Consider the following 16,950-nt stretch of genomic DNA (forward strand, 5'->3'; position numbering starts at 1 on the left):
GCGTGAATTCTCAACACAGACAGCAGCAGAAGAAACGTAATTNAATACAAGTTGGATAATTGAATTCTTACAGGTTTACAACGTAATTGGTTCTGTTTCCAGTTAGGTGGGTTGCGTTGAGAAAAGTATTAGGAATACAGAACAAAATTATAATATCAAAGTTTTTTGTATTGTTTGTGAACTCTAGTTTTCTTTGTAAATCATATAAAACGTTTGACGTTTAGTTTAAAAGATAGGTCTAACGTTAATTTTTTAACTGACAGATCTGCATATACTGTTGTAGAAAGTGTATACATTTAACGGTTAACCAGTAAAAGTGGTTATATAAATTCTCTCAATGCACAATGATGACAATTAGAGCAGCAGCAAGTGTTGGAAGAACACATCTACAGCAGCGTGGAGCTTTGTTGGCTTACTGTAAAAGGAAAACACCATTGGAAGTTTCTCATGCACCTCAGATTTTTGTTCGAAATTATTCTGGATATAAAACACCAATTAATATTGGCTTCGTTTTCGTTCCACAGCAAGAAGCATGGGTTGTTGAGAGAATGGGGAAGTTTAACAGCATATTGAAGCCTGTAAGTTATACCAGTAGCAATATGAAATGCAGGAATATTTATATATATATATTATATTTTATACCTTATATTTTTCAAAAACATGCAAATGTAGGCCTTTACAAACACGATTTTCAATTAGCATTTTAGCCCGAAAGCTGAAGCTATTACCCTTTTTGCATGGTCACTTTTATGCGCGTAAGTACTCGCATAGGTATTATTTTTACAGTTTTAGGTTGGTAATAGCACCATAAAGTATAAAAACTTATTTTTTTTAAACCAGGTTTAACAATATTGCGCTTAAGTAAGCTAACTCAATGTTGATACGCGCATAAACCACTGACCATGCAAAATAACGCGGTTAGCGAGTTATCATATGACGAGTTAATGCGGATCGTTATTCGCATTAACTTTTTACCATGCAAAAAGGGTATATTTTAAAAGAATGCAAGCATAGCTCAATAAAAATAGCAATTTTATTAAAAAAATCTTCCATTTGTCCTTCAGGGTTTGAATCTGCTTATACCATTACTGGATCAAGTTAAATATGTCCAAGTTCTGAAAGAGCAGGCAATCAAGATACCTGAACAAAGTGCTGTGACAAAAGGTAACCTTGCAGTTTGTTAAATGCAATGTAGTAAAAAGGTAAACAAGCATGTTGCATGGCACAATATGGTATGGGATACTGTTTGTAAAATGATACAGTATCATTATATAAGTATAAATATCATTGATACTTACATATTCATTAAACTTTGTGGCCATTGTAACAGTGAAGTAGTCACTATAAACAAAATACATATATAGCAAAACGACAGAGGTTATATATATATTTTTCATATATTTAAGTTTGGTTTTGGCGTAATGACCGATTAAAAATATTTAAAACTGTATCCAATGCAGTCGTACTTAAATGCACCACAATTGAATTGTGTGTTTTATCAAAGCAGATATGTCAACGTTTTGTGTTTTATTCAGACAATGTAAATTTACATATTGATGGCATCTTATATGTGAGAGTGGATGATCCATACAAAGCAAGTTATGGAATTGAGGATCCGGAATATGCAGTGACACAACTTGCACAAACCACAATGAGATCAGAAATAGGTTGGAAAGTTTTCCTTTGCTTTTAGACAAAAAACCTAAATTTATTTTCCTTTGGAAAGTAAACCAGTGTTATTTAAAATGGCCTAAAGTAAATCGTTTAAAGTTTATTCAATTGATTTTTTAACCTTGACATATAAAACTTCGAAACTTCTCAGGGAAACTGACGTTGGATGGAATATTTCGAGAGCGAGAAATACTTAACGTGAATATAGTGAAGGCGATTAACCTCGCATCGGAAGAGCCATGGGGAATCAGTTGTTTAAGATATGAAATCAGGGATATACAGGTAGAAAATGCTCTAAAAATTTCTGACAATCTGAGAATTTTCAACATACCTTTTTGTCTTTTTTTAATACCTATTTTTTTAATTTTTGTGCTTTTTCAAATACATGTCATGGGTATATCTATCTTCCCAATTGTAATTGTGTATTTCTTTACCTAGGTTCCAACTAGGGTCCAGGAAGCTATGCAAATGCAAGTTGAAGCAGAAAGACGGAAAAGAGCAAGCATTCTAGAATCTGAAGGTTGGTTCTTGGTGGCTTTATTTTTTGTTTTCCATGTAACACATAATCTATAGTCCTATGCTGTACCAAACTTTGTCAATAAAATATTTAGGCCAGTGCTTCTTAACCTATGGCAACCTAAAAGGAGTTTCGCCGCTCATTTTTGCTTGGTCACAAACTGCAGTTCAAACTGTTGAATTGTTCTATATGTTTATTCTAGACTCTTCGCTTGATAACTGATTTGCTAGAGTTTTGCTATTATTCTGTGGCCTGTACTTAATAAATGAGTTGCTGTTAAAACGGTAAGAAGCAGTGTTCTAGGTAAAATATATTCTATGCATAGTGTCTCACTTAGAAGGATATAGTGATTTAATTTTACATAACATATAAGTTTTCATTTAGGTCAGAAAGAGTCTGCTATCAATGTGGCAATGGGTAATCGGGAAGCACAGATCTTGGCATCTGAGTCTGAAAAGATCGAACGAATCAATGAGGCAGAGGGTAAGGTTAAATAAACTTGTCTAATTTTGAACTTTGAACACCCATTTATTTTTTAGGTGAAGCAAAAGCTATTCTGGCAAAAGCACAAGCAAAAGCCGCTGCGATCGAAAAGATAGCAGAAGCACTTTCTTTGCAGGTCCTAAAATAACATTAAAAAGTTTCAATTAAATCTTTAGCATTTCAACTACAAATTGGCAGTTAATGCAAAAACTTTTATTGAATACTGACAACAAGCAGTCAATTTCCAAAAATCTTAGTTACAGTTATAAAAACACCGACATATTGTTTTAGTAAAATATTAACATTTTTTACCAGAATGGCTCGCATGCAGCTGGCCTCACTGTGGCAGAGCAATACGTGAATGCATTTTCAAATCTTGCCAAGGAAAGCAACACTGTCCTGCTTCCCTCTAACACCGGTGATGTTACTAGTATGGTAACTCAGGTTAGTATATTTCTCATAATCATTCTATGTATTTTAGATATAGTAGGGTTGGGGAAGATGGGACATCTATTATTTCTATTTTCTTGCCCCATTTGGTAGTAAACAAAGAACATTCAAAGAATTATAAAACCTTATCATCAGGACTCCCATAGACCGTTGTTATTTGTTTAAAACACAATTATAATATTTGGATATTATGTGCTTTAGGTGTCTCATCTTACCCCACAATACTATATCATGTTAGTGTAAAAATATTTTTATATAAACTGGAACAGGTCAGATCTTTTAATGCAAAATCAAGATAAAACAATACGTTTTAGTTTATTTTTTTCATCTACCTGTTGTTTGTGGTTTATACATTTTCATTGTTACTATATTAATGTATGAAGTAACTTGGCATTTGTGGAATTGCATTTATTACAGTTTAAAACTGAACAAATGCAGCACAATAGATAAACTACTTGTATCAGGCTACATAGTACAAAGCTTGACACTGTCGCAATTATTGGTGGAGTTTTCCTGGGCGAAACACTAAAATTTCCACCATACAGAAGTTCTGTATACATGGTAACTCATAGGGAGTTTATAAAACAAGACACCTGGCTGTTATAAAATATCGATAAAAGCTAAGAAATACACTAAAATTATATTTTTCACCAGGCAATGACCATCTACAGTAAACTAAACAAAACACCAACTACTGAATCTATGATCAAAGAATCAGATACAGACATTTCGTACCAGGATATTGAAAATAGTGATTTACGAAATTTTGAAAACACTGACAGTATACCTGAACAAGAAGGTGATGATGACACCAGACCAAGATAATGGATGTTATATAATGTATTAACCCCAAACTGGTTATGCGGTTCAAATTCCTATTTCTGAACACATATAGTAGGCTGTGGAAAGATGGGATACCTTTTCATTCTATTTTATCTCTTATTTGGTATAGTAAAAAAGGAACATTAAAGAACTATAAAACCGTTTTCTCACGACTTCCATAGACCATTGTTATTTCTTTTAAAACACGATTAGGGTATTTGGAGATTCGGTGCTTAATATGTCCCATCTTCCCCACGTTCTATATATTAGTAATTTGTCTGTAGACCAGTGGAGAGATTTTTGACGAAAATCTTTGTTATTTTACGTTTTTCTGCTGAACTAAATATAGATATTTGTAAGAGCAATTTGGCTAAATTGTTTTATCCTTCTTTAATTTTGAACTAGACTAAATTCGATTTAAAGTGATATTTATTTGGTTTTGCATTTCGTCTGACAACTCCTTTGTAACCTTGGGCATCACGAATGTTGCTCAATCTTTATAGCAATTAAAAATTTTATATAGGAAAAAAAACAGAACTTTCTTTATTCGTGCATAAAAAATTTTCTTTTATATTTGATCTTTGTTTTACCGGTTAATAAGGAATTTTTCATATTTAAAATAACGCAACCCATCCAAGATTCGACCATTACGTTCTTTTTATTCCGTATTTCTTTCTAACTACTTGCACTTGCCCCTGATATGGGCCAGTCCAGCAGCGTATGATGCTGTGTAGGTATGGATGTCTTTTGCCACGCATATAGCCATCTCCTTATCGCATTGGCACAGTCCATCGCCCGCTGTAGTACTCCCAGCTAAAAACAGAAAAGCATTTGCCGTCTGCAGTGCGGACGTTTAAAAGTAGAAAAACATCAGTATACGTACAACAAGTTGTAGCCTTGTTTCCGCATGTCATTGAGTAACGCTGGGTGTAAAGTTGCAACTTCCCAAAATTGTATTTGCTGTTAACGGCGCCATAGCATTTGTCATGTGCAAAACAACACCTGCAATTCATGTACCATGTACAGGTTATAAGTTATAAAGCCTATTTAGTATTATAAGTTATTAAGTAAGCCTGGTCGCACGGGAAAGAATATCCGTTTATTTAGACCATTTTACATTACTGAAAGTTCTACGCTCCGTAACATTAGCCTAACCCCACTTTTTGTAGATCTGTAGTTATATAAATCAATATGCCTAAAAGTTCTCACCGGTCAAGGGCATCTAATGGCGTTCCGCTTCCCCCGCTTCCACAGTAGCATCCGTATTTTACAAACTTAGATCCGATTATTAACTTATTCCACCAATTCCAGCTTTTACCCTTAAATATTTGTAAAGTTTTAATATACGTTGCTTAAATAACCAATAAACAACGCCACTAATACAAATAATTCTCTAGTTTATAAACCACGTATACCCCATATATAAAAATAAGACGCAAAATATGACCTGGTAACAGAGCATCTGTAGTCCCAAATTATACACGGCAACGTTGGTAGAAGATTGGTCCATTTCCTCTTGTTCATCGTCTATGGTTGATTCCCTTGCTGTCGCTTCGTCCATATAAAGTCGCAACTAAAACAAAAATCATTTGGTAAAATGGCATTGCAAAACTACTGTTAATTCGGTATAGTTAATATGTAAATCTTACCATCTCGGAAAACGGATTCACGTCGGTTTCACTATCTCGATATTCATTGTGCCTCGCGTTAACAAATGCCAACGAAATAACCAGCACAAGCAATTTGAGCAACGTTACCATTTTGTATTGAGCTTGAGTGACCAAACTGTATCAAGTTTGTGGACAAAATGCGGTATAGAGCAGACAAAACTGTATATTTAAAGTTGAAAATGTATACAAAGAATTTCTTTGAAAGTATATTCAGCTACAGACGAATAAGTATGAAGGATGTTATGATTTTGCCAGCTGCGCTGTTTCTAATTGTTGGTTTAGTCGATTTGCATTGCTACAGGTAGCAATAGCTTTGCACGTATAGAAAATCCCGTGTTTTCGTTGTTTTGTCCTGGTGAAATGCTTCATAAATAAAAAATATATCTCTAGTAAAGAGATTTCTAATAGGCCGTGTTCTCTTTTCCTTTATGTTTGCAAGGAAATGGTTTAAATCTCTTCGGTAGAAGTACTGAACAAACTGAAAGAACGATAGATGTAATCCGTTTGGTAATACAATTGGATATTTTACAAACAGAGGCAAACGTTGTTCAGATTGTATATGTATACATAAATGTTGAATTTTTTTTTCTGATGGCCGAATGAACGTCGGTCGCGTGATTAAAATCATCCACTGTCTTGTCGCGTGCGTTGATAATCTGATCACACGGTGGTGTTTTACTTTAAAATTGTTCCCCAACGCTGCTTTGCCTGTGTTCTGCGTTATATCAACGCTTGAAGCCTTGGTTATATTATATATGCTTGTAACAAAGTTTAGAAATTGTATTTTGTTTAACGTCAATGGTATGGTGTTTGCCTTCAAATATATATTTTAATATTTGTTGCTGCTATGTTTAGGTATTTATTAGGTCTTTAGTATCTTGAATAACTGTGCTGCATAACAGCTACCATGAGCACACAGTATAGTGTCCTATTCAAGCAAGAGCAGGCGCACGACGAGGATATATGGTGCTGTGCCTGGGGAAAAAGTGAAAAGGATGGAACAGAACACATCGTCACAGGTTCACTTGATGATAAAGTAAAATGCTGGAAATGGGTTGATGAACAATTGGAACTAAAGTGGATATTAGAAGGCCACCAGTTGGGCATTGTGTCTGTGGACATTAACAGCTCTGGTACAATAGCAGCATCTAGTTCTTTGGATGCACATATACGACTTTGGGATTTAGACTCCGGAAAACAGCTTCGAGCCATTGATGGGGGGACAGTTGAAACATGGACTGTTGCATTTTCACCAGATGGAAATCATATTGCGACCGGGGGTCAGAGTGGACAGATATTGGTAATCAATGTGGACGACGGTCGCACTGAATTCAAACTGGATACAAGAGGAAAATTCACCTTAAGCATCGCGTATAGTGACAATGGGAAATATGTTGCATGTGGTGCCATGGACGGTATCATCAAAGTTTTTGATGTTGCTAGCCAGCGGTTGCTACACACACTAGAAGGCCATGCAATGCCCATACGTTCACTTGCATTTTCACCGGATTCCCATCGGCTCGTTACTGCTTCAGATGACGGACAAATAAAGGTTTACGATGTTAAAAATGCAACATTCATTCAAACCCTTAGTGGTCATTCCTCATGGGTGCATGGGGTGGCATTCTGTCATAATAACTTGCATTTTGCCTCATGCTCAGCCGATAAAACGGTAAAAATATGGGATGTGTCTTCCCATCAGTGTGTTAACACATTTTACGATCACAGAGACCAAGTCTGGTCTTGTTGCTATAACAACAATGGCTCTAAGTTGGTGTCTGTTTCAGATGACAAAGCTATTCATATTTATGATTGCCCTATTTAATCCTTAACATTGCTTTTTAGTTCTTCGTGTAGTTTATTTTAATGATCATTATAAGAAATTTTGTAATAGTTCTTGCAACTTCTTGGTGTAAAAGCATTAAAATGTTGAACATGAGTTTAAAGCGTGCACATGTGATGATTTTTAGCATTTCATGTAAAACTCTAAATTTTCATAGGCCTACCAATTAAAATTCCGTTTAATACTTTTTAGATGTTAGTTCACTGAGCAAAACATAATGAAACAGCACCAAGTCTTGACTGGATCATCGAATCCTGGCAACCACTGTTACGACATTGGACAGATTTCCAACTTCACATTTTTTGCATATGGGTCCGGATGCGATGTAGTCATTTCTTCCTCATCCAAACATCCTCTGCAGATTCTTACTTACAAAGATGATGTAGTGGTGAGTGCTCTCTCATGTAGTGAGAACAATGGCTACATTGCAGTTGCTTACGCACATAATATTGTACTGTATTGGCCGCAAAGAAATTCAATCAATCATACTTACACATGGAGTCAAAAATCTTCTTTTGTTCTCGATGAAAATGAAGGCCATGCGAAGATTCTGTCATGGAATTACGATGGCTCCCAACTTTTAACTGGATCATCAATGATTAGTTTGTGGAAGTCCTCCAGTGATGATGAAGATGAAGAAGGATCATCCTCTTGGAGTTGTGCATGGAAGAGTGGGAGCGAGGAGCATCCGATCGAACTCTCATTCTCTCCAACTAACTCTGCAAGCCAGCTGTTTGCTTCCGTGACCGATGGAGATTGCATGATCAAAGTCTGGTTTCCGCACCGAAAAAAAGATAACAGGGACATTGACTTTACTTTCACATACCTTCTACACCCACAACCAGTTGTCGGCTTTGAATGGAGAAAGAATTTTGTTTCCGGAAGATTTGAAATATTTTCCAATGTTCTCATCAGTTCATCAAGAGACCAGATATGTAGAATCTGGTGTGAGACTAAATCGCCCACTTCACAGTTGCTGAAATTCCAATCAAAACAACCCACCCATCAATCTAAAATGGGTCAAAACCTCAATCAACCTAGACAAGTGATGAAAGCAGCTACGGCACCTGCCATGTCTTCACTCACACCAACTCCAACCAGTTCAAGCGGGAAAAGAGTTTCAGAAAACCGTCATTTCCATCTTGCTGCTTCCATCAACCCTCTTTCCGATATTCCTTTGTTACCTTCAGCAGGAGAGCAGCGACTAAATTCGAACAACGACACACAAGTCACTACGTTTACTATACACTGGCTAAACAATAAATTCCACCAAAGCAGAGTTCTTCAAAACCAGCTTTTACAGCAAGTAATTTCGTCCCATAATATCTTAGAAGAGGAAGGCCTTACCATGAGTTCAAGTGACAGCTCTCTATACTTAAATGCACCAGAAGTTATCGAAAAGTTAGTTTACGACTGGATTGAGTCCAGAGATGCTCTCTTCTCCATTCACCCTGCAGATGGTTCACTACTGGTGTGGCATATTGATTGGTTAGATGAAAACCGACCTGGTAGAATCAGACAGCCTCAAGTTTGTTTTTCGTCAAGAATCCCAATGGCATTTTCTAGTGGAGATGCTGCTACTCTGTGCCCTAATGTTATCCTCTTTGTAAACTTTTCCACCCAGCAAAATCTTCTTCACTCTGCCAGCTGCTTCAGTTTAAACCCTCAACAGAATTCTGCTGATGTCAGCACGCCTGACATAGTGTACACAGATGTTCAACTGCTAAGCAAGCACACTGATGGGAGTCTAAACTTGTGGCAAGTTTCCTTCAGCGACGAGAATGATTTCTCATCCATCATGAGCATCTACCACATCACGCGTATATGCGGACATTGTTTCCATCTATCAGGGATTCTCTCGCATCCCATACTCCCTCTTCTTCTCACAACAGCCTCACATCAAGTGGCAAGTCCTCTAAAACCATCGGAGGAAAGCGATCTTATCTTATGGAGAGTTGACCCTGTGGGGCCTTTGTCATTTTGCGGAGGTCTCTCAGAGCTGACAAGAATTAGCAACGACCAGCACAGCTTCACACATGTGTCTTGGTTCCCTGTTCTGTTCCCTGCCTGGTGTTTAGGTCGTACCAACAACTCCCCCAGCACAGCTTTAATAGCTATTGGCAAAGACTTTATCAATATATACCAAGCGCTAGTTGATGCTGATGCGATTTTAACAGAAATCAATGCAGCTCAAACAATTTCGACAGAGAAACCTGCAAAACGGAACCTGGTCTCACAACAATCTTCTGCCCATCCAGGCTGTCTTCTGCATCTGCTTAATTTGCAAGAGAAAGTAACAAATGGAGGAAACATGCTTCTTCTTGAAACCTTTCCCGACAGTGCAATGTGTGGATCGGAAACAACAAAAACCAGAAACTGTCATTTTCAAAAATCATTCTTCATTGTCATAGTTGAACAAAATGAACAAGCTGTTATCCATACATGGAAAGTCACATTCAAGGCAAGTTTATCCTCAGTTAAAGAATTAAGAAGCAGAAGAACCACTGTTCGGATGTCGGACTCTTCTGATGATGACAGTGTAGAAGATGATGTGGAAGATGAATCAACCTCTTTCTCATTCATAGATGTTTCTTTGGACAAAATCTCAAGTGAAAACATTCAGCTACCCCACCCCTCTGCAAAAGTTCTGAGTGCTTGTTCTGGTACTGGAAGATTTGGTTTGTTGCTAGATCCGAAACAGAAGACTAATGTTTATAATTCTCCCTTCCATGTATGCACTGCATGTGATGATGATAATATTTACTTTTGGTGCTACTCTGCTACCCCTAATCCTGTGACAGGTCACCATTGGAATATATGGAGTGCTGACAACTCCCCTGGTGGTAGCGTGAGGGTTGAAGGTAGGCCTATCATTATCAAGGCTGCAAATCCTACACTGCTAGCTTGCCTGCATAATAATTTAGATGGTAATTTCATGGTGACTGTTTATGAATGTGCATCCAGTGGCGGTTCAAACTGGATGGAACAGGATCGAATCCAGTATGATGTTGAGGATGCATGTAAAGAAGAAGAATTCCATCTTGACTGGTTGTCAAGGGAAGAAGGCTCATTTTTTCTTGCAGTTGGTTACGCAAGAAATATTAAAATCTATTCACTCTCCCCCAATGACATCAAAGGAAAATCGAAAAAGGAGAAACAATCTTCAAACTCATTTTCACCAATTTCGCGACAAGTTTCATTAGACGCACACACCAGACAAAAGCTGTTTGCTTCATCCAAGTTGAAATCGGCAGAAATGTCAATTGAGGAGTTTAATGTTGGCCGGACTTCTCAAGATAATGATCGTGTCAATTGGAGGCTATTGCGCTGGCGGTTACTTAAGGATTTAAATGTCTCTTCCAACAATGTTACATTTAGTCATTCGAAATATTCTTCAGTAGTTTCCTGGGCAAGAGATGGGATTCTGGTAGTTGCGACGCAAACTGAAATGTACGTCTTCTGCCCTTGGATGGAACAGGATAAACAGTCCACAAAAAGTGATATGATGAGTTTATCTGAAATTGCTGACAAAGCTTGTCCAACTTTGCCACAGTATCATCCTTTAGTGCTGTCCGAGCTTATGAACAGTGGGCATATGGCAGTGGTTAGAGAAATTCTTATAAACCTTGCAATTTGCATTAATGGGGAATTTCATGACACTGTGTGTCAATCAGAAGTACTGCAAGTTGAAAAGTATCACTTTGCTGATAGCATGATTAATACATCAAGGCTCTGTACAACAGGAAATAACATCACACCTCTGGCACTGAACTCTCTTCTGGCGGACAGTGGTCACCTGCAGTCAAACTTCACTAAAAAAGAAGAAAGTTCTTCTGATCCAGTTGGAGAAGCCCAAAAAAATGTAGTGGAAACACTGGACGATCTGGAAACACTGGATGACTTGCAGATGGATGAAGAGTCTGATGAGGAGCTAAATGATATCCTTGGAATTAAATCATCCAAAAAAAGAAACAAGACTTCAAGGGAGCAGGTTGATCTTGCCAGTCTGGAGCCAAACTATTTTGGAAAAGAGCATTGCAAAGTAATTCATGAGTTTCTTGTCAGGAACCAGTTACCTGGCCTTAGTAGCTTAGATCAAATGGAGTTAATGGCCTTGGCTGATACATTAGAGATGACAAACGCTTCGAATCTTCATTCTAACTCACCAAGTAATGAAGATGAGGTTTCTGGACATGGTTTCCGAGCAGGGGAAAGAGGGTATGCAGTGTCTGGAGGTGGCGGTGGTTCCTTAGATAACTGTGGTCTGCAATATGTTATGGCCCTGCATAACCACCTATGTCTACTCAATTCACTTCCTTCGGTGAATAGAGCAGTCTTGTTAAAACAAGGTTTAGATTCATGTCATTTTGCATGGGCTTTTCACTCAGAGGCAGAAGATGAGATGTTGTCTATGTTACCGAGTGTTCACAGAGGTTCTCCGGAGTGGAAAGAACTAAAGTCTCTCGGAGTAGGATGGTGGATTCGTTCCAATGTCCTCTTAAGGAGGTTGATTGAACAGACAGCCAGAGCTGCTTTTCTGAAGAATAACGACCCATTGGATTCTGCTCTATTCTATCTTGCATTGCAAAAGAAAGCTGTGCTGTGTGGTTTGTTTAAGTCAGTTAAAGACACCAGAATGTATGGATTTTTTCAGAATAACTTCCGAGAAGAGCGTTGGCGTGTAGCTGCGTTAAAAAATGCATTCGCTCTTATGGGAAAGCAGAGATTTCAGCAAGCAGCTGCATTTTTCCTACTATCTGGCTCCGTACACGATGCAGTTGAAGTCTGCATTGAGAAACTGAAGGATATACAACTTGCGCTTGTCATCGCGCGAATGCATCCTACCAATACTGTGAGTGAAGAAAAACTGTTGTTGAATCATGTCCTTGGTGAAAATGATTCCTCCCACACTGTCAATACAACGACTTCTGATTCATTTCTTCGAAGTATGTCATACTGGATACTTGGTCGCTACAAGGAATCGGTCACAACATTGGTCGAAAATGTTCGTCAAGAAGACATTACAGATATATTCAATTTTTACATGTTCTTAAGAAATCACCCCATAGTCCAGCGCAGTCGAGCTGTTGAAGCAGCTTCAAGTCCAACTACAAATCAACCCAATATATCAGAAAATGAGCGTGGACTTATTTTCCAAACTGCTGTAGTTCACCTCGAGGCAGGATGCCCTGTGTTAACACTTGATTCACTCTCCAATCTTCCAAACAAGGAGATAAAATCTGCATCTCCGGATGTTGTTACTCCTGTGAAAGAAGAAGTTCAGGAGGTTCCGGACTGGAGTGCTCCTGTGGATCTTGGTGATGATGGAGGCTTGGATCTCTATTGGAGTGAGGATGATGACGATGATATGTCAGATAAAAACGATCCCGATGTTCCAACAATTACCATCCAGCCCTGTTCCCCTCCACAAGGGGTTCCTCACCAAGATAATGAACAAGTTGAACTCGCTGCATTTTCTCAAGACATATTCGCCAATCACCTTCGCATGACTGCTTGTTTAAAAATATTCGTTCAAGAGCTTCAAGCCATCGCCAATGCTTATAACATGGATGGCGGACAACTACGCTCCAAACTTTACATGTGGTTGGAAAATGCTTCAAAAGTGATGAATAGGATTTTTGGGAGCCAGGAGCATGATTCACCTGGGATGCAGCAAGTTGGTCCTCTGCATCACGGATCATCCTCAGATGAAGAAGCATCAAACTCTATTGAGAGCATGAGCAATCGCGCATCCGGATTAAGTTTAGCTCCATCTTTGCATGAGCTGATCCTCGCTGATAACCAAGATTGGAAATCCCGCCGAAGTGCTTTGACCCGAAGGCATAAGTGGCTTCAGCGCAACCACAACTTTATAAGGACGCTCCTCTCATACTGCAACCTGCACGACTCTGCTTTTGGCTCATTAGCAGCTCTAAGGATGGAGCTCCTGCTTCTTCTTCAGGAGTCTTTACAAGATCAAACCTCCCCACGACACCTGGCATCTCCTCTTCCACTTCCGAGCGCCAACATCCCTCTCATCAGTTCCATTGCATCTTCCTGCAAATCTGTGATCGCTGACCCTCTTACCCATCTCTGTCACATGACGCACGATATTCTAAGAGCAATCCTTCACTTTGTCCAAGCCCCACACCCAACTGACAACAGCCAGTCATACACAAGTACAATGCTTTGCTGCCAAGCTGCTGCTTTATCATCATGCATTTATCAAAGCCTGTGTGATACTAGTTCCTCCAGCTACAGATCTAAGCTGTTTAAAGTCGATACATCAATGGAAGATTCTCATCCTCCTCGGAACCAGGCTCCTGATGTCCTTACCTACATCCCTCCAACAACAGCTCCATCTCAATGGCCAGGAGTTCCTCTTCTTCAATCGCTCCTCAACTCTCAAGCATCTTCCGGAGAAAACCGAACCAAGATCATAGTTCTTCTCACGGAAGCTACGGCATCAGTTTACATCAGTCTTGTAATCCATGCTTTGAGAACACACAACGCATCCTTGTTATACAGACTCACAAACCACAACTTAGGTACAAAAATGTGGAATGCCGTTTTTGGAGGTGGCGTGCGACAACTGATCACTTACTCTACTCCTCATACAAATCCAGAGGTTCCCACGAAAAGTGTGCAAAAAATGAGAGATCGTCTCAACAGCAAAGTCCTTCTCACAATGAAGAGACTTAGTATCGGGTCCTCCGGACATCAATCCTCCTCCACGAAGGAAAAGTTTGTTCCTCCAGAGATTAGTTTATGGGATTGGTTTCTCACTAAACCGTTCACCAGCCTCAGTAACGATGCGATAAACTTCGATTCTGATGCAGATGTTGAGGAAGAGGAAGAAGAAGAGTCAGACACATACTCTGCACTTAGTGACCCAATTGATGATGTTGCTGCTTCGGATCAATTAGATCCTGATTCATACAGCTGGAAAATCCTACGTTTAGTGATCGTGCAAACTGTAATCAAAAGTCTGAAAGGATTTCTTTCACTTGCTGGTCTTGATATTAATGAAATAAGTGCAAATTCATCCCTACTTGCTGCCACACTAAGAATTCTGCAGGATTGGCTGTCAGAAGCTTACTGTGCCCTAGAAGAATCTTCAGGCCCACCGACAGACTTTCTTCCGTCATTTCAAAACAGCGACTCAAACTTTGGTGGGCCTCGACCTGCTATGCTACGCTACCAAGCTATGCTTGAACCTAACAACACACCGTTTCATCCAGCTACAAGTAAGACCACAGGTTTGATTCGTCTATGGCACAGCCTAGTAAAAAAGGAAGAGTTGCAAGAGACATTTATTAAATACATTTACTTGAGGAAGAACAAGACTGAAGAGGATACTTCTGATACTGGAGACGAGTTTTCCACCCATGGGTCTTCATTCAGCCAAAAAGTGAAGATTCTCCACAAAGAACCGGATATAGTGACAGCTTTTTGCATGAACAGTGTCAACAAAAACTGCATCGCTCTCTCCTCCAGCAAAGAAGTCATTGAGCTTGATCTTTCGATGCTCCTCGCATCCGATGCATGGGCGTGGGTGGAAGAGGCCTCCACACCTATGGAGAGGACAAGTTCTGTAAAAGATGATGAAGAATTCCTCTTCGTTTCAACACCAAAACCTGGCAAGACGCATCCAGTGATGTACCCACAAAGCGCGCAAGTCTCTATCCCATGGCAAACTAAATCTCTAACAGGCCAAGGAGCAAATGTGCTGTTAAAGCGTGCAAGAGCTACTGTTCGTCGTCTCGAATCACACCCAACTCTCCCATACTACCTCACAGGCAGTGCTGATGGCAGTTTATGTATGTGGGAATGGGGCCACCAGCACCGCATCTCACAGTACAGAGCTGCGGGGCAATTTGCCAAGGTTTCTTCCGTCCATTTCAACTTACTCGGCAACAAACTAAGCTTAGTAGATGGGGAAGGTTTCCTAACTCTCTGGCAAGTGAGTTCGCCCCAGAAATCGTTTTTCCATCACCTGGTTCATGACAGAGGTGCAAGTGACTGTTGTTTCTTATCATCTGCAAGTGTGATAGCAACTGCTGGCCTCTCCACCTCTCACCGTAATGTTGCAATCTGGGATACTTTGATGCCAAAACGAAGCATGCTTGTGAAAGGTGGGTTAATTCATATTTACTAATCACCACTAAGGCTGCTGTTAGATTATAAAAAAAGTCAGCCTCGCATGGCGGGGCAACGACAGTGATTATAACACGAGTGTTCTGTTTTACAAAGCTACCTGTTAAATATTAAAACAAACTAACTTTTACTTTATCTCTGGAATATTTTGCAAGTATTAAATAAATGAATGTAACTTATTTAGACTCGCATGGCAGGGCAATGTCACTCATTATAACAAGGGTGTTCTGTTTCACAAACCTCGTAACTTTTCGAGTATTATTTCAATCTTTTTTCAATTTTGAGTTCACTCAACAGTACATTGTATTTAAAAAAAGTTTAACTGTAGATAAAAATAAAAGTTTTTGCTTTCTTTACTTTTGCTAACTAAATTTACTTTAAACTTCAGATTTTCTCGTTCACGAGCAAACTGGTTCGTACTGTCTGAAATATCTTCCTCGATATCGGTCGATTCTTGTTGGGGGAAAAAACGGGGTTGTGGCTGCATTTGATGATCGTAGTATGAATGAACCATTGGCAAAATTTATAGCTCACGACTCCGCTATAAAATGCTTATCCGTGGACCCCCATGAGCGTATATATGCTACTGGATCTACCAGCGGTGACGTTAAAATTTGGGATGCAACATCAAACCAGTTGTTGAGTGCATGCCCCAACGAACACACACGCTCGTCGCTGTTCAGGAATTTTGGTTTCGGGACCGTCCAAATTTCGCTGACAGACGACCAGATTTTCACATGCGGTGCAGACGGTTCATTAAAAATGAAAATATTACCAAAGTTCAAATTACGATAATTTTCCTTCATCCTTATGTTTACTGTGTTGTGTAAATGTTGTGCAATAAGTTGATGTGTTATCTCGTATGTGAACTATTTATTTTTCATTAAGGGATCATATCGTGTTAAACCTACATTAATACTATTACCATTACCATCTGTGTTACAAATTTAATCAATAATAATTTTTTCATGCAATATTTCAATTGGTTGCGATTGCTAGAGTTAAATTCAAAGAGTTAATGTTAAATTCAAAGATGTAGATTACCAAATATTGATATATTTCCTAAACTGTATTAAATCAATACACCTGTAATGTCTGTCGTGAATACATAATGTGAACAAGTATGGAGTATCAGCCAAATAGTTAATTACTTATTTAAAGTAGGATGATATATATACTTGGAAGTTATTTCATGCTTTGTGCCTACCAGGTCAGACCATATGTTAATGAAGACATTGCTAGAACGATTCTTTGTTAAAATTGTCTTGTTTAATATAAAACTTGCATGGTGAACTTGAAATGATAAAAGTATCCTGAAATTCCTGAATGAAGGAACA

At 38.8% G+C, this 16,950-nt stretch overlaps 4 protein-coding genes across 4 annotated transcripts; 3 read left to right on the forward strand and 1 right to left on the reverse strand.

Moving 5' to 3' along the window:
• Nucleotides 1-233: 233 nt before the first annotated feature.
• On the forward strand, nt 234-4,580 carry LOC100186852 (stomatin-like protein 2, mitochondrial). The gene is made up of 9 exons (XM_002122134.5): nt 234-578; nt 1,065-1,164; nt 1,536-1,667; nt 1,823-1,953; nt 2,110-2,191; nt 2,573-2,671; nt 2,728-2,807; nt 2,987-3,115; nt 3,776-4,580. Exons 1-9 carry the CDS (start codon nt 345-347, stop codon nt 3,944-3,946), a joined length of 1,158 nt encoding a protein of 385 aa, XP_002122170.1. The 5' UTR covers nt 234-344; the 3' UTR covers nt 3,947-4,580.
• Nucleotides 4,578-5,770, reverse strand: LOC100184455 (basic phospholipase A2 acanthin-2-like). The gene is made up of 5 exons (XM_002122359.5): nt 5,593-5,770; nt 5,391-5,516; nt 5,153-5,262; nt 4,827-4,945; nt 4,578-4,756 (listed from the first exon to the last, which is right to left on the reverse strand). Exons 1-5 carry the CDS (start codon nt 5,701-5,703, stop codon nt 4,623-4,625), a joined length of 600 nt encoding a protein of 199 aa, XP_002122395.1. The 5' UTR covers nt 5,704-5,770; the 3' UTR covers nt 4,578-4,622.
• Nucleotides 5,771-6,472: 702 nt separating this feature from the next.
• On the forward strand, nt 6,473-7,649 carry LOC100182087 (WD repeat-containing protein 61-like). Its single transcript, XM_002122494.4, has one exon. The coding sequence runs from the start codon at nt 6,521-6,523 to the stop codon at nt 7,436-7,438; it is 918 nt and encodes a 305-aa protein (XP_002122530.1). The 5' UTR covers nt 6,473-6,520; the 3' UTR covers nt 7,439-7,649.
• LOC100183656 (dmX-like protein 1) lies at nt 7,627-16,737 on the forward strand. Its single transcript, XM_018811891.2, has 2 exons — nt 7,627-15,591; nt 16,002-16,737. Exons 1-2 carry the CDS (start codon nt 7,674-7,676, stop codon nt 16,406-16,408), a joined length of 8,325 nt encoding a protein of 2,774 aa, XP_018667436.1. The 5' UTR covers nt 7,627-7,673; the 3' UTR covers nt 16,409-16,737.
• The last annotated feature ends 213 nt before the right edge of the window (nt 16,738-16,950 follow it).

The sequence above is a fragment of the Ciona intestinalis genome, chromosome 5, assembly GCF_000224145.3.
Source record: "Ciona intestinalis chromosome 5, KH, whole genome shotgun sequence".
Classification (NCBI taxonomy): domain Eukaryota; kingdom Metazoa; phylum Chordata; class Ascidiacea; order Phlebobranchia; family Cionidae; genus Ciona; species Ciona intestinalis.

Coding starts and splice junctions, on each gene's coding strand:
- LOC100186852 (XM_002122134.5), top strand. CDS start 345: ATGATGACAATTAGAGCAGCAGCAAGTGTTGGAAGAACACATCTACAG. Junction 1,668..1,822: donor CACAATGAGATCAGAAATAG/GTTGGAAAGTTT, acceptor GAAACTTCTCAG/GGAAACTGACGTTGGATGGA. Junction 1,954..2,109: donor ATGAAATCAGGGATATACAG/GTAGAAAATGCT, acceptor TTCTTTACCTAG/GTTCCAACTAGGGTCCAGGA.
- LOC100184455 (XM_002122359.5), bottom strand. CDS start 5,703: ATGGTAACGTTGCTCAAATTGCTTGTGCTGGTTATTTCGTTGGCATTT. Junction 5,517..5,592: donor TGAATCCGTTTTCCGAGATG/GTAAGATTTACA, acceptor TTTTTGTTTTAG/TTGCGACTTTATATGGACGA. Junction 4,946..5,152: donor CCATTAGATGCCCTTGACCG/GTGAGAACTTTT, acceptor CATGAATTGCAG/GTGTTGTTTTGCACATGACA.
- LOC100182087 (XM_002122494.4), top strand. CDS start 6,521: ATGAGCACACAGTATAGTGTCCTATTCAAGCAAGAGCAGGCGCACGAC.
- LOC100183656 (XM_018811891.2), top strand. CDS start 7,674: ATGAAACAGCACCAAGTCTTGACTGGATCATCGAATCCTGGCAACCAC. Junction 15,592..16,001: donor ACGAAGCATGCTTGTGAAAG/GTGGGTTAATTC, acceptor TTTAAACTTCAG/ATTTTCTCGTTCACGAGCAA.